General features: G+C 43.2%; 1 protein-coding gene across 21 annotated transcripts in view; it reads right to left on the bottom strand.

Moving 5' to 3' along the window:
- Positions 1-16,708: 16,708 nt before the first annotated feature.
- The window catches only part of mycbp2 (MYC binding protein 2), a 217,821-nt gene continuing 213,375 nt past the window's right edge, over positions 16,709-21,154 (bottom strand). For all 21 annotated transcript variants that reach the window (XM_055636757.1, XM_055636765.1, XM_055636751.1 and 18 more), the window contains 2 exons: positions 19,977-20,142; positions 16,709-17,904 (listed from right to left, as the gene is read on the bottom strand). In XM_055636757.1, the coding sequence (XP_055492732.1) occupies positions 17,789-17,904; positions 19,977-20,142 (282 nt within the window). In that variant the 3' untranslated portion in view covers positions 16,709-17,788. The remainder of the gene's footprint in view (positions 17,905-19,976; positions 20,143-21,154) is intronic.

Genomic DNA, 21,154 nt, shown 5'->3' on the forward strand with positions numbered 1-21,154 from the left:
ACTCAGCGGGTGCAGCCGCATCTATGGAGCGAAGGAAATAGGCAACGTTTCGGGCCGAAACCCTTCTTCAGACTGATCGGGGGCGGGGGTGGGTGGGGACAAGAAAGGGAAAAGGAGGAGGAGCCCGAAGGCTGGGGGATGGGAGGAGACAGCAGGGGGGCTGAGGAAGGGTAGGAGACAGCAAGGACTAACAAAATTGGGAGAATTCGATGTTCATGCCCCCGGGGTGCAGACTCCCCAAACGGAATATGAGGTGCTGTTCTTCCAATTTCCGGTGCTGCTCGCTGTGGCCATGGAGGAGACCCAGGACAGAGAGGTCGGAGGCCGAATGGGAGGGGGAGTTGAAGTGCTGAGCCACCGGGAGGTCAGGTTGGCTATTGCGGACCGAGCGGAGGTGTTCGGCGAAACGATCGCCCAACCTCCGCTTGGTCTCACCGATATAGATCTGCTGACATCTAGAGCAGCGGACGCAATAGATGAGGTTGGAAGAGATGCAGGTAAACCTCTGTCGCACCTGGAACGATTGCTTGGGTCCTTGAACGGAGTTGAGGGGGGAGGTAAAGGGACAAGTGTTGCATCTCTTGCGGTTGCAAGGGAAAGTGCCCGGGGAGGGGGTGGACCGAGAGGGAAGGGAAGAATTGACAAGGGAGTTATGGAGGGAGCGGTCTTTGCGGAAGGCAGATATGGGGGGAGATGGGAAGATGTGGCGAGTGGTGGGGTCACGTTGGAGGTGGCGAAACTGACGGAGGATTACTTTTTGTATGTGATGGCTGGTGGGGTGAAAGGTGAGGACTAGGGGGACTCGGCCCTTGTTGCGAGTGCGGGGATGGGGAGAGAGAGCAGTGTTGCGGGGTATGGAAGAGACCCTGGTGCGAGCCTCATTTATGGTGGAGGAGGGCAAGTATTCGGCAAGTATTCAGGCACAGTGCCTCGTGAGTGCTGGGCTGCCAGGGGTGACAACTTTTAGATGGGAATGAAACAGGTTCTGTGTGACCCTTGGTTGTGAATGTATTTTTCAAAAAGAAAATCCCCACGGGATTAGTTTGGGAGATAATTTATCTTTGGTATTCTGGCCTGGTTATTCCTCCTGTAGTAAGGAGAGAGAGAGAGACAAATAAACTATGTGCTGGTTGTTAGCAAGTTGCTAATATAACACCAAAAATGCTGGAAATATTCAGGCTAGGTAACATCTGTGGAGAGCAGGGATCATTTTAAAAATAGCCATGTTTTAAATTGCAGGGAAGGGGGAAAAGTAGTGAACAACAAAGTGAATATCTAATATATGTGAAAGAAAGTGATAGTATTGGTTGAGGAGGGGGGAAATGAACGTTGATAATGGCATCTGAATAGTGACAAGAGAGATAAAGCGTACTGGAAACATGAACTAAAGGAGAATGAGGCAAAGCACTGGTTAGAAAGTAGCTGTGGAGAGAGAAAAAACAGTTCCATATCAGGACAGATTGAAAGCAAACAAACTGCAGATGAAATAAATGTGAAAGAAAACTAAGAAATGCTGCAAGCATTCAGCAGACCTGGCAGTGACAGTGGATAAAGAACTAGAGTCAACTCTCCATGTCGATAACTCCTTTCCCATCATGGAAGGTCATCAACCGAGAATTGAAGATCAAAACATTTCTCAGCAAGCAAACATTCGTTTTCTCTCCAGTCAAGGTGTAGCTTTTTAAATCTGATCTGCCTTTTCCCGTCCACCAGAGGGAATCATTTATTTTCTTGAAAAGCTCCATCTGCTTACCTATTTGTTTCCAAGGTGAACAGACTTAATGTTTCCAATCTGACAAAAAACATTACCCTTCTCTCCGGAGATGCTGCCTGTCCTGCTGAGTTACTCCAGCTTTTTGTGTTTATCTTCAGTTTAAACCAGCATCTGCAGTTCCTTCTTACATATATTAAAACTTAAGTATTTCATTCTACGAGTGTGACTCAACAGCACTTTGTTACAGGCATGGCATGACTCAGCACACATCTCCACTGCGCTGGCAATCACAGCTTAACTGACCAGTTATGACACAAACTGAAAAGACTGCTCATCTGAAAGAGTGGAGGTCTTAAGTGTGCCTTGGCCGAAGATGTGATGTTGTTCCACAAATGTACATTGGGTGGGTTTTGTAAAGGCCAAAAGCAGAGAGCTTGTACAGGGAAGGTTTGTAACACAACTGACCGGTTCTATGGTAAGAGAATAGAACACTAAAAGAACAGTGGGTCCGGCAGTGTCTGTGGGGGGCAGAGGGAAGGGTTGGCATTTCATGTTGATGACCTTGCATGATGAGGGAAAGGGGGGGGGGGGGGGGTGGAGCTTCCTGCAGTTGGGGACGTGCACGGCTTCAGGCGGGGGCCGGTGGGAGTGTTCTGTAGCCTGGGAAGGGGGACAGCTTCAGGCAGGGCCAGTCTGGTGCCAGTGGGGGAGGAGGGGAACGCTGCCGTGGTATGCTGCTGCGTACACCTGGTGCGGCCTACAGCTGGCGTGGCGGGGTGGGTGTTTTTGGTGGGGGGAATGGGGTGGGAGGGTTATGGGGGGGGGGTGGGTGTGTGTGGGGGCGGGGTTGGTGTGGGGGAGGAGGGGCGGGAGGGGGTGAGGGGGTTGAGGGGTTGTGTGGGAGGGGGGGAGGGGTGTGTGTGGGACGGGGGGTGGCGGCGGGGGAGAGAGATACGGCCTCACAGCGGCTCAGCCGTCACTCAGCACCTCCTGGCCCCGGGAGCACACACTCATTCGCTCCCGTCCGCACTCACCCAGTCTCACTAATTATTTCATCCTCATTGGTTCCTTCACTTACTATTTAAGGAATTTCAATAACACGTTTGAATCCATGTAAATCAAGTGTGAAGGACGTTTTAAAACTCCTTTCTGTTACAACTTTGGAAGTAGAATTAGAAGTAACATTTATTCTTTTGTCTCATCTTCCACTCAGTTTAGCCCTGATAAATCAGTCTCCCAAATGCGCACTTGTATTTATAAATCCGGTATTAGATTGGAGGTGTCACCCATCAGGAAAACAAACGAGAACCGTTCGTAACCCAAACAGTTCACAAGTAGGAAGTGCGGCCGTGAACCGAGTTCCCACATTGCAGAAGATGACTGCAGCCCTGCAGCAGAAGGTAATCCATCCTACCAGTCTCCCAAATCCTTGTGCATATGTATGGGCTGTGCACGTTGGGCATTTGTAAGCTAAGGAGGACCTATATACTGTAATGGCCAATATTGTTAACTGTTTAGCAAACGATTATGGGTCAGGAAAATAAATAGATTTTACGATTCAGGTCTAATGGTCTAATCGTGTGGCAGGCTTGAAGGCCTACTTTTGTTCCTGCACAAAGGCACCAGTGAAACTCATTACTGCAGATCCTCTGGAATTTGCCAGTCATAAAGGGCCTGTCCCACGAGCATGCGACCTGCATGCTGCAAGCGCGACCAAACCAGAAGCGGGGGCCGCGCGGAGGTCGAGTGAGTGACGTGAAGTTCGAGCGAAGTCCGACGGGCGTGCACAGCATCAAGACGCTGTGTACGGCGTCAAGACATGCATACGGCGTCGAGGCGGTGCATACGGCATCCAGGCGGTGCATACGGTGTCGAGGCGGCAGCGGGCCGGCAGGCCGTTGCCGCACGGAATTTTTGAACACGGTCAGTTTTTCGGAGCCCCGCGCGAGGTCGGGACCAGCTCCGCACAACTCCATATGGCTCCGGCGATCGAAGTGGGAACGGCCCCGCGAGGCCGTACGGCTCAAGCGACCACGTTAGATCGCGCTTGCCGCATGGAGTCGCATGCTCGTGGGACAGGCCCTAACTTTAGGTAATTAGATTCTACCTGCTCTTTGCAACTCATCCACATCATGGTTTTGCATACTGTTTGGCTCTAACCTCTTGGCACACATAATTGCAATGGTCTCACAATTGCAATACCCTTGGAATTTTGTTACCATTTCTTTCTCCACCAATTGCAGGTGAAACTCTGCACTGCCATCTCCTCCTGCAACCTTCCGTTCAGTAGTCAAGATAAACACATTGTAATGGCAATATGAAACTTTTCCAATGTCTAACTTTCTGCTGCCATTACCACACGGGTGGTGGGAGTCATCTTTCGCAGACAAGAAAAAACGGATCTTCCAGCCGTTATTTCCAGTGGCTCTTTATTGAAGTAGTTTTACAAACAAAAGATGAACATACCAGATCCTCTTTATCCATATACAAATTGTAGCTTTCCGTTCTTACTATCTGGTAAGAACTGTTTTCTCTCCAAATCCCGTGGTTGGTCTGATCTGGTCAGTCCCTCTACCTCTATCATGTATGTCAAGCCTATCTACGTATGAAATGCCCACGGCCAAGTGATCAATATAACACTGCTAGAAATATCTAAATAAAATAATATAGTATACTAACAGTAACTAAGCATGAATGGCTCCTACAGGTACACACCGGCCCCTTATTGTTCTACGTATATCACAAAACAGTTACCAATAAACATTAAAAGGAACTTAACATATTATCAAAAACAAAAGGTATCCACTATGTGATGGCATTTAAACGTCTTTAATGATTCTTCAATTTTCTTCTTTGGCTTCTTGTTTGGCTTTGACAGAAAGAGGTAACCGAGTTTTCTGATTTGAGTAGCAATGTTACAAAATTTTGAGATTTAAAAAATCAAGTCTGCAATTTATCCCATTAGATAAAGCATAAAAAGAAGTTTAATTTGACACCTAATTCACTTTCATATCTTCAGTATTAAAAAAAGTTATGGCCATTTTCATACTCTGAAATTAGCATCTTGTTCCCTATTGCTTTTCTATTGACTTAACTCAAAAGCTGTGATCAAGGACAGTCAAAAGCCCATAACTTTCTTAAAAATTAAGTGAACTGAATAAAATTTACAGTTATTATAGATTGAAGCATTCTGAAAAATATAGAACAATCTTACTTGGATGACCTGAAATTAAAGCATATAATTAGTTACTTACCTAATTGTAGCTAATTACAAAATTCAATTACTAGATCTAAACATCTATCCATTTCTTAAGAAAAAGTTAACATTTTTAAATAGCCTAAGTGTTCAAATAACATTCACACAATAATTCACAATATAACATGATTTTTAAATCTCATGGTCATGAATTTATAGGCCAAATGGAAGGAATTCAGTGTATAATTCCCGTAAATTAATGGCCTTTTAAATCATCTTGCGAGTGGGTTTTTGTGGAACGCGGTTGAAGTGATTTTAAACCTCATATCGGCTGGAAAAATACTGCCGGTTCGTATATTTACATAATGACATTTTCGCAACGTGAAATTTTGATTAGGCATCCTTAGAAGCAAGTTTATATATAAAATAAGCGGTTTTCCTTTACCTGTCCCGTACGTGAAATCCATCCCCGTTGACGGCTTTAGAAGATTATTTTTAATTTACTCCTGTTCGTAAAATATTCAGTGCAGTTTAAAAGAAACTTAATAAAACGGCAGTCAAAGCGCTTATTCTTTAGCAGCTAAACAGCCTGACAGAAATCGATTTGATCAGGCTGGATAAACAAGGCATTTTAAATCCGCCTCCTTCTCAAAGGCGCCAAAGTCGCGCACACGGGCAGCGACAGATCTGCAGCGCGGCTGAAGGTAAGTTTTGTAACATACCTACTTTGAGAAGATCTTCAGGACATAAACACTGCCCGTGGAGTAATGCTTTAAAGACTTGCATCTCTTTATCAACCTTTTCCTTTAGTTTGCCAGGATCTTCATAACTATTCGTAGCAATCTCCTTCCTTTTTCGAGTAAATAGCAAGAGCATTTTCCTTACTTTAAGAAGCATGTCAGGTCGGGGGAGTTCCCCCCTGCTACGGGTACCATGTAGTCCTGTGCTACCTGCTCCATGGTCGGATAGTCGGCGACTAAACCGTCTCCCCCACCTGGCTTGCGAGGTGAGGAGGGGGCTGTGGACCCACAGCAGGACCAAAAACAACACCTGTCAAAGGGCGGATGAACTCCTAGTGAGCCAACGGCCATTCACACTTGCGTAGAAGTTGCGATCACTATCGTACATAGCATTGTAAGGTATGCCCGTCGGAAACCAGCACCACTACGTCGCTAATGTTTTCAAGGATTTAATAACATAAATAATTATATTAAACCTGTGCAAGAGAGACGGGTTGCACCTGAAATGGTGTGGAATCAATATCCTCACAGGGAGGTTCACGAGTGCACTCGGGAGGATTTTAAACTAGAACAGCCATTCTAGGTGGGGTTTGGGGAAAGCAAAACCTGGAGCAGCAAGTCAGCAATTGGAGGGATTGTTGGTTACAACAGGTCAGTCTGAAAGGAAGGACAGGCAGGGACAGGTTAATGAACGGTGAAACAGATGGGTTATTTCAATGCAAGGCATGTTATAGTTAAAGCATTATAACTTGGAACTTGGAGCCTGGACCAGTACATGGACCTATGATAGTACACAAAATGCTGGAGTACCATAGCAGGTCAGGTTGTATTCCTGGAGAACATGGATAGATGATGTTGAGTGGGGATCCTTCCTTAGAAGGGTCCCAACCCAAAACATCACCTATTCATGTTTTTCAGGGGTATTGCCTGACGAGCCGAGTTACTCCAGCATTTTGTATCTTTTCTTGGCAAAGCAATACCTGCAGCTCCTTGTCCAGGTTACTGAGAGGCAAGAGAGGAGATTGCTGGGGCTTTGACAATGATCTTTATATCCTATCTAGCCACCTGCGCAATCCTGGTAGATTGGCAAGTAACCAATTCCTTTGTTTAAGCGATATAGGAACAATCTAGGAAATCATCGGCGTGTGAGTATATTAGTGGCAGGAAAGCTATTGTGAGGATTCTTAGAGATAGTACTAACGCACACTTGGAAAGTAATGGTCTAGTTAGGGACAGTCAGCATGACTTTGTCTACGGTACACAAAATTGCTGGAGAAACTCAGCAGGTGCAGCAGCTTCTATGGAGCGAAGGAAATAGGCGACGTTTCGGGCCGAAACCCTTGTTCAATACCCCATGACTTTGTCTACGGCAGGTTATGACTTAAACTTCAGCATTTTGTACGAAGGTGATTGATGAGGGTGGGGCAGTAAATGTTGGCCCCTTGTGGTAATCTGATCGAGAAGATCAGATGGAATCCACAGAGACTTGGTAATTGTGATTCGGTACTGGCTTACTCATAAAAGAGAGTGTTGGGTGAGCTAAAAAGACAATCTGATGGGATTATACTACAGGTCTCCCAATATCCAGCAGGAGATAGAGGAATAGATATGAAGACAGGTTATGGAAAGATATAAAGCAACAGGGTTGTTGCAGTGGGTAACATGGACTATAAAGGAGCATCATATTCCAACAACAGCGATGCCTCCCTTCCGGACAAGCTAAATGACTTGTATACGCCCCTTGAGGCGCTTAACACCATGCTTGGGAGCTAGTCCACCCCTACCCCCGAGAAGCGGATAATAATCCTGGAAATAGCCGACGTGTGGAGAGCTCTACCAAGATCGACCCACAGAAAGCCTTAGTACCAGACAACATACCTGGTCGTCTGCTCAAGGAAAGTGCTAACTAGCTGGCGGACGTCCTCGCAGACATTTTCAACATCTCCCTGAGCCAGGCTACCGTCCCCACCGGCTTCAAAGCCACCACCATCGTCCCGGTGCCAAAAAAGTAATTTGTCTCCTACCTCAATGACTACCGTCCCGTGGCACTGACCTCCATCGTGATGAAGTGCTTTGAACGGTTTTGTCATGGGAAACATCAAGAATAGCTTCCGCACCTCACTAGACCCCCACCAGTTCGCATACCACCCTAACCGCTCCACAGATGATACCATCTCCTTCACCCTCCACATAGACAACAACAAAAAACTCCTACACTAGAATGCTATTTATGGACTTCAGCTTGGCATTCAACACGATCATCCCTCAGAAGCTGGTGGGGAAGCTCAGCCTCAATACCCCCCTTTGCAACTGGGTCAGTCAGTCCGTGTTGGCAACACCTCAAATACCATCATGCTGAACACCGGAGCCCCCCAAGGCTGTGTGCTTAGTCTACTACTATTCACACTACTTACCCACGACTGTGCCATCAACCACACCAATGAAATTTGCAGATGACACTACAGTGGTAGGGCTCATCAGAGACAACAATGAGACTACTACAGAGAGGACGTGGCACAGCTTGTGAACTGGTGTGAAGACAACAATCTGTCTCTGAACTTCACCAAGACCAGAGATGATTGTAGACTTCAGAACGCAGGCTGCCCACTCCCCCCCTGCACATCGTGGAGAGGGTGAGCAACATCAAATTCCTAGGGGTGCACCTCGCTGATGACCTCTCCTGGTCTCTCAACACAACACGCCTGGCCAGGAGAGCTCAGCAGAGGCTGTACTTCCTCAGGAGGCTGAAACAAGCCAGTCTTCCCCCACCCATCCTCTCTATGTTCTACAGAGGTACCATAGAGAGCGTCGTGAGCAGCTGCATCACCGTCTGGTACGGGAACTGCGCCGCATCATGCAGGAAGACCCTCCAGCAATTAGTCAGGACAGCGGAGAACAGCATCGGGGAGCCTCTCCCATCCATTCTGGACATTTTCAACAAAAGATGCCTCCGAAAAGCCACCAACATTATAAAGGACTCCTCCCACCCCTCCCATGGACTCTTTGCCCCTCTGCAGTACCAGAGCATCAAGGCCAGCACTACCAAGATGTGCAACAACGTCTTCCACCTGGCTGTTAGAATGAAGAACACCCTGCTGCTTCCCCCCCCAAACGCGCGCACACACTGGCACCTTGCATTACTATCAACCACTATGCACCTTGCACAGCAGCCACGTGAGGAACGACATTTCGTTCAAATGTATACTTATATGTTCGAATGACAAATAAATAATAATCATTATTAAGTGGCAGGGCATTGGCCGGGCAGAATTTGTTAAGTGCATCCAAGAATATTTGGATTTGGATGGAAAAACTGGAGATCTGTGACCAATGGTGGAACCTCTTATTCGTGATTTATATATAAATGGCCTGGACAAAAATGTAGATAGGCTGGTTGGTTGGTGTGTAGACTGCAAACAAATTGAGGGAGTTGCAGACAGTGACTAAGGCAATCAAAATATACATCAGTTACATAAATGGGTGGAGAAATGGCAGACGAGGCTAAATCCGTGCAAGTATGAGGTATTGCACATGGAGGTCAAATGTAACGTGAAACTATACAGCTAATGGCAGGACCCTTAACAGCATTGATTCACAAAGTCTAAATCAATGGTTCCCCTGACAGTAACATGCAGAAAAAGTGGTGGAGTATATGGCATGCTTGCCTTCATCGGCATTGAGCACACGTGTCAGAAAGTAATGTTGCAGTTTTATAGAACATTAGTTAGGCTGCATTTGGAGTATTGTGTGTAGTTCTGGTTGCCCCAGAATGTGGTGGCTTTGGACAGGGTGAAGTTGAGGTTTACCCGGATGCCAAGTGGATGTGGGGATTTGTTATCAGGAAACATTGGACACATTTTTTTTTCTTTTCACTGGAGTGGAGATTGAGGGGAGACCTGATAGGAGTTGATAAGATTATGTGAGGCATAGATAGAATGGACAGATTATTTTTCCCTGGGTGGAAATGTCAAATACTTGAGGGCATAGGTTTATGGAGAGAGGAAATAAAGTTAAAGGAGCTGTGTGGGGCAACCTTTTTGTTTATACAGTGTGGTAGGTGCCTGTAATGTGCCATTAGTGGTGATGATGGAATCAACTATGATCGTGGCATTTAAGAGGCTTTCAGATGGGCACATGGATACGCAGGGAATGTAGGAATATGGATTACATACAGGCAAAAAGGATGTTTCATTTAACATTATGTTTGGTGCAAACATGTTGGACTGAAGTCTGTGCTATATTTTTCTACGCTCGAGCTGTTAATGGAAATGGTATTGCCTACAGTTGAATAGATGGATTCATTTAGGCAATTACACAATTAGGCACACAAATCAATGGAATAAAGACAATGTAATTATAACTGGGAGAGATGCCCAATTAGGACTGAATTTCAACACGTTTTACGCCGAGAGGAGGGGTTGATGATGGTTAGTTTACATATTAGTTAAAGGTCAAAGGGCAAGGCAGAGATACAGCTGGCAACAGCCAGCAGTTGAAGAACATGATGGGAGCAGAATGGATCCAATAAAATGTTGCCTGATCCAATTATGAATTTGAAATCCTGGACTGAATTTTGTTTACTGAAATGCAAGATCTTTTAAATTTCTGATCGGTAAATAAGATCCCAGTTCTGGATTTCAAATACAAAATTGAATCAGCCACAATCTTATTGGATCTATCCTGCTTCTATTCTTATGTTCATCCATTTTGAACCATCTTAAACGCAGGAATTTATCGAACATGTCCCTGATGAAATCAAGATGTTCCAATGAGTAATAGAATGATTGGCTGAATGTTTCAGAACATTGACACAATTTGAACATGGTTCAAGAATTGATATAAATCACAAACATTCCCTTCATCATTTGCATCACACATGTTGAAGGTCACCTTAACCAACCCTGTCTTTCCTACTGCCATTTTTAAACCTCACTTTCAGCTTCTTGTAAGGCTAGATCTTTCCTTCCTTCAAAGATTGAGGAGAATCAATATGTCAACACTATTGAACTTCTACGGGTGTGTGGTAAAGAGCATCCTGACTGGTTGCATTATGACCTGCTTTGGCAACTTGAACACTCAAGAACAAAGGAGATACAGAGGGTGGTAGACCCCTGCCCATCACAGGTACTGACCTCTCCACCATCGAAGGGCAGCCAATCTCAAAGACCCACACCACCCTGGCCACGCTCTAATATTGCTACTGCCATCAGGCGGAAGGAACAAGAACCTGAAAACTGACCACCAGGTTAAAAAAACAGCTTTCACCCCAGTAACCATCAGACTTGAACACTACACAACGCTAACATTAGCAACTATGATCTCTTATGGACTGTGTCTTTGGTTGAACTATGGATTATAGTTCACTGCACTATTATAGTTATCTAGAATTAGTGTTATTTACTATATTAATATAGCTGAATGGTTCTTTATTGTCACGCACAACACTGAAATTCTTTGACACAACCCACAAATGCAGTCACCATATTTTGGCACTGTTTACAAAGAAAAAAAGGCCCAAGTCCAATGTTCGGTCCATGTGTTGGAAGTACTGGAGCGTCTCGATCAAGGTAAGCCCCAGGCTGCTGATATATAATATAAATTAGATTTATCTGTGTGTCATTGCATTTATAGGGTTGTATTGCTCGGTTGATGGTATAAGACAATTAAACACCCATGATATGTTGAGATTTTCCCAGCAGTGTTAAACATTTGGGAGCCAGTTTTGTTCTCTAATTAGCCATATAGTTCGAAGTATAGTTTGATCTGTTAATTCAGCAAATAACTTGCTCTTCAAACCTTCTGCCTAGAATGATGATTTCCTGGTGCTTAGGTTATGAAATGATTAACATTTTCACCCAATTCTCATCAGGTGCACTGAAATGCAAGCAATCAAACTGGTGCCGATTTTGAAATATGATCCCTAAATTGATTCAGTCTTATACAGGTGCACAACCTTTTATCCGAAGATCCAAATAACGAAAACCTCCGAATAGCGGACATTTTTTCAGTCCTTGAATAAAGGTCCTTGAAAACGTTCACCGAGGGCGGCCCGCAGAGGTGACAGCGGAACCTCCGGTCGGTCCTCGAAGAAAGGGGAACTAAATCCCCATTCATAAAAGAGAAGGTGAGGGTATATTGCGCGGGAGGGTTAATAATTGACAATATGCTGCTGCCAGCCCGCTGAGTTATAAAGTTCCCATGGTAGACTCACGATACACAGTTTTAACTCAGCGGGCAGGCAGCAGCAAATTGTCGCTCCCTTCAGTTTCACCCCACCTACACCCCTCTGCTTCCCGGCCATGTGTGTGACCCCTTCCCTCCCCTCTCCAGCTCCCCGCGCATTGCACCGGCGCGGGGGCTTTGCACTGTCTTCACGTTGGAGCCAGTGCCAGTCACCGGAGTCGTCAGGACCAACGGGACACCGACCCCCAGGCCCACTGCAAGCACGGAGAACCCAGAGACCCACAGCCAGCAGCAGCCCAGCCCCTTTCCAATTCCAGAGGAACACGCTCTCCGCTGTCCCCGTAGGGACAGAAGCTGATGGCTCGGGCTGTGACGTCTCCGGCCACCCCCCTGTACAGGAGCTGAGACTGGGAACTGTGGGGTTGTTTGCAGTTGCAGAGGGAGGGGGCAAGGGCGGTACAGTTCCCAGTCTCAGCTCCATTCCAGGGGGGTGACCGGAGACGTCAGGACCAACGGGACACCGACTGCAAGCACGGAGATCCCGGAGACTCACAGCCAGAGCAACTCTAGCCCAGCCCCGCTCCAACTCCAGAGGAACCCGGGTTGCGGATGAGGGGGCGCAGCTCGGGCTGTGGGCGAACTGCCACTTGCCGCTGTAGCCGCGCGTAGGGGAGCGGGTTCCTGTTGGTCTTGACGTCTCCGGCCACCCCCTGGACAGGAGCTGAGAGACGTCAGGACCACCAGAAGCCGCTCCCCGATGCGCCGCTACAGCGACAAGTGGCAGTTCGCCCACAGCCCGAGCTGCGCCCCCTCATCGGGACACCGACCCCCAGGCCCACTGCAAGCACGGAGATCCCAGAGACTCACAGCCAGCAACAACTCTAGCCCAGCCCCGCTCCAACCAGAGGAACCCGGGTTGCGGATGAGGGGGCGCAGCTCGGGCTGTGGGCGAACTGCCACTTGTCGCCGTGGCGGCCCATCGGGTAGCGGATTCCTCTGGAGTTGGAGGGACAGGGAGACACAGCGGTGTTTGAGAATGGTGGGCAATCACTTCCAAAGTTCTGCCCACACAGTCAGTACACCTCTCCTACACTTGTCTCCCGCACTAAGATCATCTCGCAGAGAATGATCCCAGCCTAACCCTCCCTATTCTCTCCTATCCTGCAAGAAAAAACTACATTGAAGACTCAAACTTGCGATCGAGTAACTGCCAGGATCGAGGCGCAAATCTACGCTAAAAATCTTCCATTCCGAAAGCCGAAAAATTCTGAATTACGAAAAGTGTCTGGTCCCAAGGCTTTCGGATAAAAGGTTGTGCACCTGTATAAGCAAATGCTCCTTTCTAAAATATACATTAATATGGATATCCATTCTCTTCAAGAGGCAATTTGAACTTTCTGCAATTAATTTTGGACCTTTTGGCCTGCAATTTTACGGTCTGAATTGTATCAGGGCTACATTTGAAAATAATGAATCAATGAGGCTTTATGTACATTAAAACAATATTTAATAGTATTTTTTTAATTAAATGATTTTCTTTCCGTAAATACCTGGAGAATGACTCTACTATTGTATGCATGTGGTTTCATGAATGGAGAAACATATGACGTGCACTTCACTTTTAAAGAAAGCTCTCTGCATGTTGCCAAGTATTGGAATCACCACCAATTTTGAGGTCATCCTTGAGTTTCACAAGGGTATATTGTGGATTGAATACTTTGTGTATCTTTACTCAGAAATGTTTTAGATTAATTGAAATAACTTCTGAATAGAAACCACCTATACAGAATGCCTTGCATGATTACTTGGTAAAACATTTGCAACATTTTCTCATCAGCTCTAAATTAAACACAGACTAAGAATTATAAAGTATTGGGGAGAAGTGTTGTTGCTGGAAGCTCCGCTCTGCAACTTTGGCCGATTTATCTAAGATTTCTTAGATTTCAAATGTCTGAATATAAATCTATCCATTTACATTAAAAGGAATCCCATCCCAGATTCAGCACTAGTTTGGAACACAACAAGATGGAAGCATTTTCCTATAATAGAAGTAACAAATAACTTGGCATAGAAGCAGAATCTAAAGTTATCAGAATTACTCACTCCCCACCAACATCCTCAGGACTTTTTACAGGGGCACGGTAGAGTCTGTACTCACGTACTGCATAAACACGTGGTGCTCCAACTGCAACTGCTCAGACAGGAAGGCTCTGCAGAGGGTAGTGAGGGGAGCAGAGAGGATCATTGGCGTCTCCCTACCCTCGGTACAAGAACTGTTCCAGAGCCGCTTTCTGAAAAAAGCTCTGAGAATAGCCAAGGACAAACTGCACCCCCTCCACACACACCTGGATCTCCTGCCATCAGGCAAGAGATACCGTAGCATCAAAGCCCGGACTACAAGACTGCTAAACAGCTTCCTGCCACAGGCTGTGAGGCTGCTAAACAGTCACTCTGTACTCACAGTCACCTGATTCTGCGGCTTTGCACTGACATTTTAATAACTCTAGCACTGGCCACTCAAATCAGCTGCCCTGGACATTTTAATGATTGTTTTTACTGTATTTTAATGTTGCTGTTTTACCTGCTTTTAACTATTTATACTGTTTCATCAGGGACTGGATTGTTTTTATTGTTATTATGTGTGAAATGTTTTAAGTTTCATGTGCGATGCTCCGGTATTCACTGGGAAACGTCTTCTAATTTTGCACTGTACAACTGTTGCTTTGCAAGATGACAATAAAGGTTGATTGATTGATTGATTACAAAAATGTTCCGATACTCCCAAGCTCAACAAGACAATACGTACCACTTCAAAATATATCTTCAAAAGATAACCCATTGGAAAGAACCCTGAAAGAGAACAGATTGCAGAAAAATAAATTGTAGATTTGGTTTGGGTTAGGTTAATCTGGTATAGAGAAACATCTGAGTGAACTGACAATCTTCACAGAGATTGCACTGTGCGTGCAAATTGGGTAGAAACACGAGCAAAAAAAGCAAACAAACTAATTTGAACATTATCAATCAAAATTATCCATGAACCAGGAGAGTACATGTTTAACCTTCACTCTGAGTTGTCAAGGAACAGCGATTCTTTGGAATGACTCTGGGTGCAGCATTTTCTTTCAAACAGGGCTTCAGCATATCCTTGCACAAACCCTGCTTGAAAATAAAAATGATCTCTTACCAGCATAGAGCTTGGAAAATGATATCAATTGCAGGAGGCTAACATCATCTGCCTTCTTGCTGACCGCAAGCAAAGCCTTGTGGCAGTAAATGTAATTAGGCAACGCATGTTTAGAGTGAAATTGAATATCAATGTTAACCATAGCAAAATAGTATAGCATAACTTCATATTTTAATTTTGCTTGTTTGGAATGGTATACACATGGAATGAGGAGAAAGCTCAATTTGATATTCTCAACAGCTAGCTGTTGTTCATCTGGGACTGCAGTTTTAGCTTTTTCAGTACAATTATGGGAAATAAACCTTAATGTATGAACCTTCAGGCTGAGTTTTAATATTAATTTTAATGTTTTATTATTGTCTGCACTGAGGTGCAGGGATATGTAACCACCAAAGCTTCTGCAAATTAATCGTGTATTGCAAGGACTCTATTCCTCAGAGCGCAGGAGGATGAGGAGTGATCTTATGGAGGTTTACAATATCATGAGAGGAATAGATTTGGTAGAAGCACAGTCGCTTTCCTAGTGGAGGAATCGAGAACTAGAGGACATAGGTTTAAGGTGAGGGGGGGGAAGATTTAATAGGAACTTGAGGGGTAAAATTTTCACACAAAGGGTTGTGGGTGCATGGAACGAGCTGTCTGAGGAGGGAGTGGAGGCAGCGTTTAAGAAACATTTAGACAGGTACATGGATAGGAGAGGTATAGAGGGATATGGGCCAAAGGCAGGCAGGTGGGACTAGTGTAGAAGAGACATGTTGGTCGGTAAGGGCAAGTTGGGCTGAAGGGCCTATTTCCATGCTGTCTAACTCTGTGGCTCTAAATCAAACTAAGACATCACACATTTACAAAAAAATACCCATTCAATAAGCTGCATGCAATATTAGCAAAAAGTTAGATAATAAATTATTCCATGCATGAACAAATTTTAATTAAACATGGAACAAAAATTTGTGATTCTTTCTATTATGCACAAATATAATACAATTAATTCAACATAATTTGAGAACCTTGTTATGTTTTATTTATCTGTTTAGGATAAATACATTGTGGCTATTTCAGTCCATAAATTTAAACTTAATTTAATTAGGAGTAATTCTCAAGTTTTGCAGAATTTTCAGATACGATAATTTTTGCTTCGTATCCAGACCTGTTAGCCTGTGGCTGGATTGACCTGTATCTTGTCACAATAAAACATTGTAAGAATGTATAGATGGAATTTATCCTTTAACTTTACAAAATCTTAACGTTGGCAGCACAGATATAGCAGAGCAACAATGAGATGGAAAAGGAACCAATATTCTAGCAATGATAAATAGGATGCATTCTGCTCATGATGTTGATCTCCTTCATTACATACATCAGGACTTATATTTTATAATAAATATTGTATTTATTAACCAATATTCAGTGAGGTTTTCTCTTGGAAAGATGCAGCGTGAAGATTCCTTTTGTAAATCTGAAATGATGCAATTCTGTTTTTTTTTTCACATTTGGCAGTCCTCATTCTTGGAACTTGTCTCTTAAACATAGATTTCATTCTGGAAGATTTTGAATTTTATAACCGATGGTTATTTTAAAATGGCACAAAGCATTTAGGCTCTTTTACAACCCAAGATAAAAACTTGCTTAGAGCAGCATTCGTTTTTGTACAATCAGATACACAAAAAAATAACAAAGGGACATTCTGATGCACTACTTAGTACTTTAATGAACATGTTGAGTTGAAGCAAAAGTCTTATATACGGTAAGTTTACAGCATAATGGCAAGTCCAACCGATGCAATAAAAAAAAATCTTTAAACTTGTGTGACAAATAGACGAAGCCTATTAATTTTAACCCTTAGCGGGGAGGATGTTGCTTTGAGACAACTGTGCAAAACTGATGTTCTGATATGCGTTTGAAGTGAAAAGTTATAAAGCCCCTGAAACATGAAGGCAATTTTAAAATTTATCTGCACCTTTCATGAAAGTGAATACATTAGCACAATGCACTCTTCTGAATTAATGATTCAACTCCCATTTCCAACGAAAACTCAGTCAGTATTCTATGTACACGTACATATACACACACACAGTGACTGAATGATTTCCCATTCACACAACAGATTTTCACTGTATAAAAATGTACAGCGGTTTTATTGACATATACATTCCATATGTTTACAGCTGCAAGATAGGAGGCACACCCAGTATTGCACTTCATTAAAATTTCAGGCTCAAACATAACCCTAGAAGTTTAAATGAAAATTGCAGTGTAACATAGCAACTTTGTAATACACCTAACACTGATACCATATATACATTATGATATTCATACACAACAAGCCCTAACACATCCTCAACAATCTATCGAACCAGAATATACTCTCAACCTGTGACGTGTTGCAATTTCCAAGAATACTGTACAGGGTTAGCCAAAAGTAGTACTCGGTGCACTTGTAGCAATTCTTCAAATGTTAATTTGGAAGCTGTCCTTGCCCAAAATCCTGACTGCTTTGAGTGAAAGCATCTCCCGTCAAGGTACCTCATAGGTGTGTGATGCTTTACAGCCGAGGATTACTACTTCAGCATGCAAACACTTCACAAGTTAAAGCCTTTTGGAAAACTTGAGTCACTTACAGCAATAAGTATGTACACAATTCTTCTTTGTTATTTTTGTGCACCACATTGTTCTTTCATTCCAATGACAGTGGACCAACCCCATTTGCTGACCAGAAATCGAAGATATTAAAAGGCTAGGAAATCTGAAGGAACCTCTCCATTGCATGCTTAGAATGTATGAGCGTTCCTGCATACACCACAACCCAGAGCAAACTCCTCACCAGTGGATGGGTGAACAACATGAAGAGGACACTCAGCTCCCTCAAGCTGTTTTCCTTTTGGACCTGAAGAGTAGAGAAAATGGTTATTTAGTGCCAAACTAGAAGATGGTAATTAAATCTATAACTTCATCATTTCACTATAGTTCCTGCGCAAGATGTGAAATTAAAAAAAAAACTCAAAGCCAAATTCACTTTTGCAATAAATGTACCCATGTGGGCAGAGGTAAATTTGGAAATAATATGAACCAATGTGTTACAACCATGCTGTTATAGGAACAATTATCATTTACATAACTCATCATAGACTTTCAGGTATCTGTCAAAACATAGTTGAGAATGAATTACTGAAAAGGGAAAATTAGAGAAAAATGACATGGATTTGAGGGCCTGATTCACTGATTTCCTCTGGGAGGTTTGTATATTTACCTTACATGGTATGTAAACATGCAAGGTGGTGAAATATTGCAACCATAAAGGGAATGCTGGGAAGATAAGTCCGTGAAAAAGCTTAAATTAAAATCTGACACATTTGACTAGAAGACTAAGGTAATGACTGATCTTAGGTGAAGGAAATATTCTTCAACAGGATGGCAGTAAAGGGAGTATCACAACAATAATTTTGTCCTCATTGACAAAAAGACAGATGCCAAATCAAATTGAGAGTAATGGAAAAAAAAACCCTGTTTATTATTTGGCTAATATATTGTTAAACTGAAATGTGTTTACAGTAAATTCGTAATTTTAATTCACATCCACAAAGCAATCTAGAATGCTAAGTGAGGGACTAGTGCATATTGGAGTTAACCTTTGTTTAGACACATGGAAAAGAGGTGAGATTTCCTCAGAACAGAAATAGGTAATATAGCCTATTAATGTTTCAATGCTGGTAACTATTGTTTTAATGCTAATATATGTTAACGTTGTATAGTTAAAGAAACTAATTGCTCTTAAACTGCATCAATGGCAACTGAATCATTCTCAGTCTATCTCTTAACCACCTCCCATAACATCTCTTCTTACATTTGTCCTTCATTAATAACATCTTAGTAAGGCTCAGATTCCATTTCTAAAACAATTTAATTTTTCCCCCTATGGAGCGAAGGAAATAGGCAACGTTTCGGCCCGAAATGTTGCATATTTCCTTCACTTCATAGATGCTGCCGCACCCGCTGAGTTTCTCCACACCTTTTGTCTATCTTCGATATTCCAGCATCTGCAGTTCCTTCTTAAACAATTAATTTTCTCCCCTTATTGATACAACAGTAACTGCTCTTTGGCTTCTTCTTGCATAATCCCCTGTTGCTACCCAAAGTCCTATATCCTGAACTGAAATTAAAACACTGCACTATTTAGTTAAGCTGGTAGGTTCGGAGCTCTGGAGCTCCTCTCCTACACTATAACTTTTAAAACCAATCCTTAACTTCTACCTCGTCAACAGTTCATTAATTTAATCTTTTCTCCCACATCGTATTAAATTTCGTATTAAAGCTCTTCACCTATGTTTCTCAGTTAGAAAAAAAAATCTCTTTCCCAGGTATTTGAAAAGGTGTTATGCCAATGCTAACATGGTGAATTTGGAAAATGTCTGCACAAATATATTACTGGAAAGCATAAGCACTATATGCGGTCAATGGCATAGAAACAAGATAAGACTCCCACGCACAATCACACAAGATAAATTTATGAAATTAACTACAAATTTGCCCTTCCACTGATTAATGCTGCACTAAGGTTATGGTTTGACAGACACTAACAGGTCCCTGCTGCTTAAACAATAATTTGCTGAAAACAACAAAGCACTGTGGGACATTATTGCCAAATATACAATTGCATCAAATCATTGCCTAGCATTGAGGAATGTGAAAAAAAAACCCCAACTTCTCTTCCTTCACTTTATAAAATCAGTTATACTGTTGATATGGTTCAAATCTGCTGAGACACTGCACCAATTAATGTACTGGATCACAAATAGAGCCTTGACTGATTTTTGCACACTTGCATAGCAAAATAGTACAGTGTGGTGAATTTCTGAAACCTATTCCAGAATCTCAATTTATTTAAAAAAAGCAGATTTCTCTGTGTTCTTTGAGCACGTTGTGAGTGGTTGCTGTATATAGATGAAAAATGCACAATACCTGCAGGACAATGGGGAAGTTCTTCCTTCGGTATACTTGTCATTCTTTGGAAGTCGTCATGGCAAGCATTGCAGAAGTGCGTTGTTCCAAAGCAAAAAAATACCGCCACAGAGCAGCAATACCGACACTTATACTCCAGGAAATCCGTACCATGTTTGGGACACATCTGTTGATGATTATCATTGGCCATGAGATACAACTAACAGATAGTATTGTTCCTCAACAATTCCAATTATTTGTACAAATGAGAGGAATTAGCTATCCTTTTCTAATGACTTAAAATTCAATTTTTATGAGTCAACTTTCAAATATTAATGTTCTAATACCAAAGTAAGAAGAAAGATTATGCTCAAATACATTAGAATTTGTACTGCAGTTATACAGAGCATTAGTGAGATCACATCTGCTTTACTTTGTACAATATGGGTCGCCTTCAGTGAAAAATTATTTACTACAATGATCATGTTGACATGAGAAAATATGTAGTAGACTAGGCTCAAGAATGAGAGGGGTGTTGACTGAAACAAGATTATGAGGGTCTTGACAAGGTGGATATGGAGAGTATGTTTCCTCTTGTGAGAAAATTTAGAATGAGGGTCACAATCTCAAAAGGAACTGTTCGCTTATTTAAGTTAGGATTTTTTTTCCTGAAGGTTATGAGTCTTTGAAAGTCTACAACAGGGCATTGTAAGTAAAGTCCTTGAATATTTGAAAAGACAGATGTGGACAGATTCTGGATGAGAATATTCACGTTATTGCGAGATCAGCCATGATCTTGTTGAATAGCAGAGCAGACTTGACGTGCATAGTGGGTTACTCGCCCTAATATCTATGCCCAGATCACATTTGGAGCGTATCGTTGCATCGCAACTTCATTCCCACCTCCTTGCGTATAACCTACTTGAACCCCTCAAATCCGGCTTTCGCCCCCTCCATAGCACAGAAACTACTCTCCTCAAAGTCCTCAACGACCTCCTCACCTCTGCTAACACTGGTTCCCTCAACATCCTCATCGACCTGAGCGCAGCCTTCAATACAGTGAACCATAACATCCTGCTCACCAGACTCAAAGACCTCGGCATTGAAGGCTCTGCACTCAGCTGGCTCCGTTCCTACCTTTCCAACAGATCCCACTTCATCTCTCTCCACAACCACACCTCTACTACAGCCACAGTCAC

The sequence above is a fragment of the Leucoraja erinacea genome, chromosome 6, assembly GCF_028641065.1.
Source record: "Leucoraja erinacea ecotype New England chromosome 6, Leri_hhj_1, whole genome shotgun sequence".
In the NCBI taxonomy this organism is placed as follows: Eukaryota; Metazoa; Chordata; class Chondrichthyes; order Rajiformes; family Rajidae; genus Leucoraja; species Leucoraja erinaceus.